The sequence below is a fragment of the Macaca fascicularis genome, chromosome 6, assembly GCF_037993035.2.
Source record: "Macaca fascicularis isolate 582-1 chromosome 6, T2T-MFA8v1.1".
NCBI lineage: Eukaryota > Metazoa > Chordata > Mammalia > Primates > Cercopithecidae > Macaca > Macaca fascicularis.
In genome coordinates, this window is record NC_088380.1 from 181,569,046 (window position 1) to 181,579,201 (window position 10,156).

Sequence of the window (10,156 nt, forward strand, 5' to 3'; positions counted from 1 at the left end):
CCCTTCAGGGATCGCCTAATAACAACTCTGCTGACTGCTCCTGTAATTAACTCCTAATTTATTTCAAACAGAAAAAAAAAAAAAAGAAGAAGAAGGGGGGGCACAGCCCCTTCGGGAAGAGCCAATCAGGGGCGAGCGTCTCTGGCGTCAGCGCCAGGCCCGGCGCGGATTGGCAGCGCGCGTCTCCCACTTCCCCTCGGAGGAAAGGCTCGGCTCCCAGCCCGCCCCTCCCGTCTCCCCAGCGAAAAAGTTTGAGTCGCCGCTGCCGGGTTGCCAGCGGAGTCGCACGTCGGGAGCTACGTAGGGCAGAGAAGTCATGGCTTCTCCGTCCAAAGGCAGTGACCTGTTTTCGCCCGACGAGGAGGGCCCAGCGGTGGTGGCCGGGCCAGGCCCGGGGCCTGGGGGCGCCGAGGGGGCCGCGGAGGAGCGCCGCGTCAAGGTCTCCAGCCTGCCCTTCAGCGTGGAGGCGCTCATGTCCGACAAGAAGCCGCCCAAGGAGGCGTCCCCGCTGCCGGCCGAAAGCGCCTCGGCCGGGGCCACCCTGCGGCCACTGCTGCTGCCAGGACACGGCGCTCGGGAAGCGCACAGCCCCGGGCCGCTGGTGAAGCCCTTCGAGACCGCCTCGGTCAAGTCGGAAAACTCAGAAGATGGAGCGGCGTGGATGCAGGAACCCGGCCGATATTCGCCGCCGCCAAGTGAGTGCGCGCTGGGGCCGGGGCAGGAGTAGGAGGTGGTTCGGGGTACTGGAGGGAGCGGGGGGCGGGTGTTCCAGGCTGGGGGTACAGAGACCCTTCTGCGTGCGCTGCACTCCCGGGAAAGCAAGCTCAGGGCCTCTGGACCCCTTGGTGCCCGGGGCGTTCGGCGCGCCGTCCGCATCCAAGACACACTCTAGGTAATAACCGCGATGTGTGTGTCTGAGACTCCCTCCACATACAGATTGTTCAACTCAAGAGCGAACCCCAGCTAGGTTTACGGGGTGGCTTGGTGGTGCGTTTCTATAGCCCTCGGCCCTGCGCTCTGGCCACTTGGCTTGTTTTTGTTTCACTATTTCCCGGGGTCTCTTCCTGGGGAGCGAGGGAGATGGATCCATGTTCAATGAGCACTTGGATGTGCCAGGAACGAGACAGGTTCAAAACTCAACCCTGAGAGTTGTGCCCCCATTTAAAAGATGAGCTAACTGGGCTTAGCCAGACATTGAGTAGAAACCATTTTCTTTCGTGAGTCCCGCGGGTGTCAAAAACCGGATCCCACGAAGGGATGGTGGCACCAGAGTCTGGTGCGGAGAGGAAATGTCTCCCTGTGGTCTCCGCAGCCAGCACCCCGCCGGCAAGGTTCTGAGCTTCGCCGGGAGCGGGATGGGGCCAGAAGCGCACGGGCTCTTCTTGGCTCACAGTAATAATTAACCGCATTCCAGCGGGGCTTGAGAGTTAATAAAGTGATGCCCATTAGCTCACCAGATCCCGATACGCTCTAGGACCCCCAGGTGTAGGCACTGGACTTGTGACCAGACGTGGACGCTGAGGCTTTTAAAGAAGACGGCCTTTGCTTGTCCCAGGTTACCAACAACCGCTGATTGGCCAGGGGGACCTGGTGTCCACGCCCTGCTCCTGTGTTTCATGTGCCTGACCACGTTTGCTTCCTCTCCCCAGACAGACTAGGTAGAACTCCGCACCTGCACCCCACTTCTGCCAGTGAGGCTGCGGAGATTTCTCCTCCGCTTCGGCATCCATTTTTGGTCCCTGGGTCCTTTGACAATTTGGAGATGTCATCCTTTACAGCCTTTTACTTTTATCTCTTGGCCTTTATGGTTTTTCTACCCCCTAATTTCCCTCCACCCCATCCCTTACCTTTAGGAAAGGTGAGGGTGGGGGCTGTGGAGGGACTTTCTCCAAAGCTGAGAGATCCTTTCACTATTTACATCATTCAGCCCCCCAGACTAGACGCACTGTATTTTGTTAACAAAACAAGGCCATATACCCAGGCGTCAATGGCTGTCCCCTCAGGCAGTCTCTCTCCACCCTGTTAGAAACTGAAAGATTCAAAGGGCGAGGAGATTAAGGGACTCAAAGAATTTAAACTCAAGTTTGGATAGTGCTTTATAGCACTTTTCACCGTATTATCTTATCTCCTCTGTAGGGCAGCAGCCAGCCTCTTAACAGATGAGGACATTTCAGCGAAGTTCAGAGAGGAATCAGCAGTTTGGGCTTGACCAAAAAAAAAAAAAAAGCTTGGGACCATTTAATGATCACCTACCAGGTGGCAGACAGGGCTCTGGGCACTCTTAAAATTTTAGTACTGTGAACCACATTGAGGGATTAGTGTTACTTACCCACTTTATTGACAGTGAAGTAGAGGCTCAGAAAATTAAAAGACTTAATTTGTTTAACAAATATTGAGTACACTGAGTACATAGCCTACGGCTATGCCTAGCCAATGATACAGGCCTTCAATGGAATAATCCAGAGGTCAGGAATCCTGCCGTCCTTTAGGCCTGTGGGTCTGGGAAGGCAATGACCCACTACCCCTGTAAACATCCCTGCCCTGTACTCAAGCTTCCCCGCTCTTGGTAAGGCAACCTTGGGCCCTGGCTGTGACCTTTCCATGAAAAGAACCAGAAATTCTGAGAAAGGAGTTTATAATCTGCACATTCTGCACATGTATCCCAGAACTTAAAGTAAAAAAACACCATAAAGACTTGTTGGTGCTTTGGGCCTGGAGGTGGCAGCGGTAACCCTGTGGTCGGAGCAGTGGGTCCTGAGAATGCCAGGCGACAGAGCCTGGGGCGAGAGGGAGCTACCCGCCCAGGCCTGATTTTGTTATTTGGAGGAAGTAGGATAAACGCTGTTTTGCCTTATATAATCGCATCCTTCCTCTGGCTGGTTTAAAATTAGGTGGGGGTGGAGGGATGGGGAGTGTTGCATTGGGAGGAAGCCTCATAGCTTCATGGTTTTGATACACATGTGCAATCCCGGTCACCTGGATTTCATAATTCAAATGTGCAAAGGAGCAGCTGGAATTACCCTGCCCAGGCGCGTAGTGCTTCAAAACCCCACGTAGAGCCCAGGAGCAAGAGTATATACACACTAGGAACTTGGTATCTGAGCTGAGACACCTGGGTCCTCCTGAGAGCCAGGCCTAGTTTGGAAAGGGCGAGAATTTTGCAGGTCTCTTGAGAGTCTCTGACAGTGTTGTTAATTTGTGAATTAAGAAACTGGCTCCCCAGCTCTCTGATAACTTAGGGATTAGCAAATGCAAAAGTATAGACTTTTATGGTAGTTTCTTATCCTTCCCTTTCCCAGATTTCTGTTCTTTGGTTGGTTACAAAGCCTCTTATCTCTTTGATTCAGTAAAGTGATGGGTAATAATGTGACACTAGAACAAATTAATCTCTTTTTGGAAATGGAAGCTGGGTTGGGACTTGTGCTGTGTCACCCTCAAGTATGAAGTGTAAACTCTTTCTTGGGCCACCAAAGTAACTAAACAAGAAATGCAACATTCTCCCATGAATACATTAGAGTTAATACTGTGGCCACATTTGGAAAATTAGCATAGCTCGTAAAAGCCAAATGCAGAAAATTAATTGTTTAGTATTCTATCGCCACAGCTCTGTCCTCCTCTGCCCACCCACCCTTGAGGAAGACAAGCCCAAAGTTAGTTGATGCTGTGGAATCACAAGGATGTCGCAGTCTGTGATTTGCTGTAATTGAATCCATTTTAAATGTGGAGTCTGGATGCTGTTGGCATACCTTTATTTTGCTTGTTTTTCCCCTGTGACAAACTAATCATTTACACATTTGCCCGAAGCCATAGAATGGGTAGAGGGGATGACTAAGATGTCATCACGTGCTCTCAATTCGGAGGCAGCATGATTTCCCCTGACATTTACATTTATGGGCTAGCTAATTTTTCCCTTCGTCTTAGTAAAGTTTATATTACAGAAGCACCCAGCCAAGAGCCTTATCCCACATCCAGATCTGTAAAATGATGTTCAGATTTTATAATCTGTGGACTGGATACCATGACAGCTGTGTGACTGTTTATTGCGTGGGACTGCCCCCAAATTCAAAGATGCTATTAATTTACCACAGACCTTATCTGCTCGATTATCCTTCATAAATATGCTGATGCAGTCCACTTTTTCTGGTTCAGAGAGGAGACCAAGGGAAACAGTTAATCCAGTTGCTAAAGCCTTTTTCATTTTCCTTCCCATATGTGATTGTCTCCACATCCGAGGGAGCCTGGGATAATCATGAACCTGGTCTCCCATTTTTAAAGATGAGAAATTATGCTCAGAAGAGATAGCGTTTCATTGCTCACTGAACACTTGATTCCCTTGTCTTACGTTCATATGTTCTATTTCTATTATCTGTAATGCTGTTTGTTTTCCATATAGAAGGTTCAGTTATACCATTAGATTTCCAAACTTTCTGTTAAAAGGCTCATTTTTAAAAAATGAAGCAACTTGCCCATTTATATGTGGTCCCCCTCCCCCCAAGAAACATACAAAATTTTGACAAAGGTACTTTTTTCAAAGATGAAACAAAGTATGTCTTTCCATACATAGATATGTATACGTGTGTGTATATATATGTATATGTATATATAGTTTTTTTTTAAAGCTAAGTGCTTTCCGTTGAGAGGGGAGGCCGGAAAGGAAAAAACCTAGAGAGATGATGGGGGAGATGGGATTATTATTATTATTTTAATGTAACTTTCTTTTGCTAATCCGCTCACCTCTCTGTTCTCTAGGACACATGAGCCCTACCACCTGCACCCTGAGGAAACACAAGACCAATCGGAAGCCGCGCACACCCTTTACCACGTCCCAGCTCCTCGCCCTGGAGCGCAAGTTCCGCCAGAAACAGTACCTCTCCATTGCAGAGCGTGCAGAGTTCTCCAGCTCTCTGAACCTCACAGAGACCCAGGTCAAAATCTGGTTCCAGAACCGAAGGGCTAAGGCGAAAAGACTGCAGGAGGCCGAACTGGAAAAGCTGAAAATGGCTGCAAAACCTATGCTGCCCTCCAGCTTCAGTCTCCCTTTCCCCATCAGCTCGCCCCTGCAGGCAGCGTCCATATATGGAGCATCCTACCCGTTCCATAGACCTGTGCTTCCCATCCCGCCCGTGGGACTGTATGCCACGCCAGTGGGATATGGCATGTACCACCTGTCCTAAGGAAGACCAGATCAATAGACTCCATGATGGATGCTTGTTTCAAAGGGCTTCTTCTCCCTCTCCAAGAAGGCAGTACCAGCCAATACTCCTGCTCTGCTAACCCTGCGTGCACCACCCTAAGCGGCTAGGCCGACAGGGCCACATGACATAGCTGAAATTTGTTCTTTAGGTGGAGGCACCAAGCCCTGTTTTCTTGGTGTAATCTTCCAGATGTCCCCTTCTCCTTTCACAAAGATTGGCTCTGATGGTTTTTTTGTATAAATATATATATATAATAAAATATAATACATTTTTATACGGCAGACGTAAAAATTCAAATTATTTTAAAAGGCAAAATTTATAAACATATGTGCTTTTTTTCTATATGTCACCTTCCCAAAAGACACTGTGTAAGTCCATTTGTTGTATTTTCTTAAAGAGGGAGACAAATTATTTGCAAAATGTGCTAACGTCAATGATTTTTATGGGATTATTGACTTCTGCTTATGGAAAACAAATATTAGAAATAGACACAATGCACATAGAAAATATTAGATATGGAGAGATTATTCAAAGTGAAGGGGACACATCATATTTCTGCATTTTACTTGCATTAAAAGAAACCTCTTTATATACTCCATTTGTTCCTACCTCTCCCCTGCCCCCCGCCGCCCCACCACACACACATTTTAAAAATTTTTCCTTTTTTAAGAATATTTTTGTAAGACCAATACCTGGGATGAGAAGAATCCTGAGACTGCCTGGAGGTGAGGTAGAAAATTAGAAACACTTCCTAATTCTTCTCAAGGCTGTCGGTAGCTTTCTTTCAGATAATTGGAGAGTAAAATGTTAAAAGCCTGTTGAGAGGAATTGATGGTTTCTGAGAAATACTAGGTACATTCATCCTCACAGATTGCCAAGGTGATTTGGGTGGGGGTATAGTAATTTTCTGCTTAAAAAAATGAATATCTTATAACCATTACCTATATGCTAAATATTCTTGAACAATTAGTAGATCCAGAAAGAAAAAAAATTATGCTTTCTCTGTGTGTGTACCTGTTGTATGTCCTAAACTTACTAGAAAATTTTTTATACTTTTTTACATGTTGGGGGGCAGAAGGTAAAGCCATGTTTTGACTTGGTGAAAATGGGGTTGTCAAACAGCCCATTAAGCTCCCTGGTATTTCACCTTCCTGTCCATCTCTCCCCTCCCTCCAGTATACCTTTATCCCTTTGAAAGGGTGCCTTGTACAATTTTATATATTTTATTGAAGAGTTATCTCTTATTCTGAATTAAATTAAACATTTGTTTTATTGCAGTAAAGTTTGTCCAAACTCACAATTATTTTAAGAGGTGCTCTCTGTTCTCAGCTGGGCTTAGCTCGAACGCGCTACCCAGATGAGGGGGGAGCTGGTATTTTTTAATATTTTAATGTAAATCAACCAAGAGTTGTGGTCAGACTCAGCCACGTTGGGGTGATTGGCGGTGGCGGGGAGTGAACTGAAACTGCTGAAATACTTTGAAATGTTTCCTCTGGCAGCTTGTTACTCATGGAAAAGAGGTGGAATTGCTGCGAGGAGTTTTTCAGAAACAGTACAGTGAAAGATGAACTTTAAATAAGTAGTGGGGCAGAGAGATCAGCCAGTACCTAAGTCATTTGTATATGATCAAGGGAAAATCTTGAACTTGAATTCTCCCAGCTACCAACACATCAAACTTAAAACTGAGGAAAAGGGTCCTTACAGCTATTTGCAAATGGACATGGTAACGAGGTGCATTCGCCGGGCTGGGGGATGGAAGCCCGCTCGCTCCCCTTTCAGGAGTGTGTCAAATCGCATTCCGTTTACCATTCCTAGCTCCTTCCAAGGAGATGGACTCCGAGCAAACACTCTTCGGTTTGAAGTGGGAAGGTGGTTCATTCAAGTCCCTTTGCTACCCAGCCTTCCCTCTCCCAGTGGAAACGATATAGAACTGCAGTCAGGCTTGGGTTTTGGGCGTCACGATAAAACGGTGATGGGTGGAGGACGCTGAGAAGGATCTTAAACTCAGCTTTCTGTCGCACAAATAAATCTGAAGTGGTTCCTGGTGATTGGTACCTGTCCGAGGTCAGTGTTCGGATGGGAGGCTCCGGTGACTCGGAACAGAGGCAGAAAGGATACAAGGACTTCTTGCTGCTTCAACAGCGCGGCGGGCAGATTGGCACCTGGCACCTACCAGGACTGGCGCTTCGTCCGGCGTTTCCATTGTGCCCGCACGCACTTTGAAAGAGGGCCCCGGAAACTCCGTTTCTCCTATGGGGCGGGGTCGGGCAACGTGGGTCAGAAGTTTCACAAGCTCCAGCGCAGAAGTGATCCAAATCGAGGGGTCGGCTCGAAGTCCGGGGCTGATTTTGTCTTGCTCAGTCGCTCCGCCCGAGCTGAGCCGCTGGAACGACCCAAACCTACCTGGAAGCGCGTCTCTGCAGTCCCGCTGGACTTCTCCGGCTCGAACTCCCAATCTCAGCCCGGAATCCAGCCATATTCATTTAAGGATTGCGTTTTCCAAAGGCCAAAGCCTTTCCCGGTTTCGTCATCAGCCGCCAAGTTGGGTCCCTAATTAGCCTGTCCACCGGGCTTCCTTCCCGGCGCCGCTTGGACCCCGCAGCCCCGGGCGATCTCAGCCCGGGTGGGGAATCCGGAGACGCCGGCTCCGGGTTAAGACTCTGCTTGTCCCCAGGAGGACGGGGTCGCGAATCAGAGTGCGATCCGGAGAATAGGGGCTGCATCTTGCGTGGCTGGCGGGTTAGACTGGAATCCGTCTGGGGAACTGCGCACCATCCCCATCGCCCCAGACGCCGAAACAAAACCTGAGGCTCGGAGAGGAGAAAAAGAGTTGTTCAGGCTCGAACACCCGCATCCCAGCGCTCATAGGTGGATGGGGTTACCGAACTGAGAACCAAGCCGGAGGCCCGCGAAGCCGGGCCGCCGCCTTGCTCTGGGGCTCCCTTCAAGCCTGCAGTTAGGGGGTTGGGTTCCGAGTCACCGCGGTCCGGGCCTCGGTCAGGCTTGGTCGGGCACACAGGGCGTTTCAGAGGCCAGATTGACAACCTGTGGCGGCAGAAGGACTCTCCCTCACCAGGGACCCGCGAAGGCGCGCATTGGAAATTAAAGCCGAAGATGCTAGTGTGCGGGCCTGGGACATCCTTGCATCCGATGCCAGAAGCCTGGCACGCAAATTTACCCACCCTTCCATACTTTCAGTGCTTTGTTCCAAACTCTTCAAGAGACACAGCTCTGCTTTTTGGAAAGAGAGGAAGAGAGCCCCTGCAGAGTGCAGAACTAGGCTTCCCCCGCCACTCCCCCCCCCCCAGTGTTCTCATTTAGTTGCCACACATCCCTTGGAGAGGTATTATGGATGTCATGTATAGTTGAGGAAACTGAGGCACGAAGAGGTGGCTCACTGAGGTCACAGAGCTGATAAGTAGCGGCAGGGAAATCCAGGCCTCAGTGTGAGTGGAGGAGGTGGGCATGAAAGACAGAGGGCAAATCAGGCAGGAGGTGTCTCAGAAATGAAGCCAGGGCCTGGGGAACACTCTGGATCCCCAGACTCTGAGATCCCAAGTCTGCAGTCTCTCTCCAGCTCCCCTTCCCATCCCTCATTGCTCCTCCAACACAGTGGACCTGGGGCTCAGATCCAGCCCTCCCCTCTCCCACTCCCAGCCCTGCCTTGGCGATCTTGGGGGGAATGGAGGGAGCAGGGCGGCAGGAGGTAGGCAGTGAAGGCCTGGCTGAGAGCGGTGGCTGGCGAAGCGTCTGCCTGACCCGACTGAAAAGAGGATCCCTGCCTTTGAGCAGAACCTTGTCTGACCGAATGAAAACTCCCACGGCCATTCTTTGCTATAAAAGCCGCTCATTTGCCACGGGTTGGAGAGGCCATTTCCCCACCCCCACTCCGTCTCCACTGCTGGGTTTGAAATAAGCATAAACCTCATTTATAAAAGAACCCACGTCACACACACACCCTCCCCGAAATCACAAGGCCTGGTTGGTGAAGTTGACTGTGTCTGTTCCTCTCCTTCCATTTTTGTAAGCAAAAATGTTTTTCCCCCCATTGGTGATGCTGCAGGCTTCTTTAACAAAATAAAGTGGTCACAGCAAGGAGGAAAAGCCCTGGGTCAACTCCTGGACCCCTTTACCCCCTCTCCCACCCCCAGCCACCCTCTCACCTCCTCCCTCCTACAAACTAAATAAAAAGCAGTAAAATTACTTTCCAGAATAGCCCGCTTCAAAGCGAACAGAGGACCGGGCTGCAGGAATCCCGAGTCTTGCCCTGATAAGGTTTGTAATAATCAAATCCAAACTCCATCCACCTCCCTTGACTCTTTCCAACCTCCTCCGGACCTCTCTGCATTTGTTGATGAAAACACTTTGATGTCCTGAGTCCTCCAAACAATTATTATTATAATTTTAAACAACCTGGTATTTTCCATTACTAACGGCTGAGGCTTTGAAGTTACACCTCATAATTTCCTAAATTAAATAAATCATTTTAAGTTTGCACTGGGAGGCTTTTAATAGCAGAGAAAGGAATATCATTATCTTATTGAGACCCAATTGTGGTGGCTCCAGTTTGGCTGTAGCTAGGGGCAAAGTAGGCTCACTCTAACAGACATACTTTATTAACCTCCCATAACTCTTGAAAGAACATTTTTATATTTTCTTTGATTTCCCCCCTCCCTATCTTGTTTTAATGCTGTCCCAACCTTTAATTAGTGCCTAATATGAAAAGCATTATTTTTTTAATGCTATGTAATTTACCAGCGGCAACAGGCCAACTTAACAATTGTTTATTAGACTTGGTTTTTCACACAGGGCAAAGAATGCCGCTCCAAACCCAACTTTTCATGGGTGGTTGCACTAATTAATACAGTGTCTGAGACTCCTAGGGGGTTTTTTAATATTGAAGCCTATGGGGGCGGAAGGGGGTTTTAGAAGTCCAGCTCCTGCCGACGAAGTTCTCTCTC

At 48.9% G+C, this 10,156-nt stretch overlaps 1 protein-coding gene across 1 annotated transcript; it reads left to right on the forward strand.

Annotated features, from left to right (window-relative positions):
- The first annotated feature begins 278 nt into the window (after nt 1–278).
- MSX2 (msh homeobox 2) lies at nt 279–6,362 on the forward strand. The gene is made up of 2 exons (XM_005558555.5): nt 279–695; nt 4,750–6,362. The coding sequence occupies exons 1-2, from the start codon at nt 317–319 to the stop codon at nt 5,172–5,174; spliced, it is 804 nt and encodes a 267-aa protein (XP_005558612.1). The 5' UTR covers nt 279–316; the 3' UTR covers nt 5,175–6,362.
- Nucleotides 6,363–10,156: the final 3,794 nt, after the last annotated feature.

Bases quoted from the DNA above. Each gene is read 5' to 3' on its own strand.
- MSX2 (XM_005558555.5), top strand. From the start codon at position 317: ATGGCTTCTCCGTCCAAAGGCAGTGACCTGTTTTCGCCCGACGAGGAG. The intron at 696-4,749 runs GTGAGTGCGCGC...TCTGTTCTCTAG, and splicing joins CCGATATTCGCCGCCGCCAA to GACACATGAGCCCTACCACC.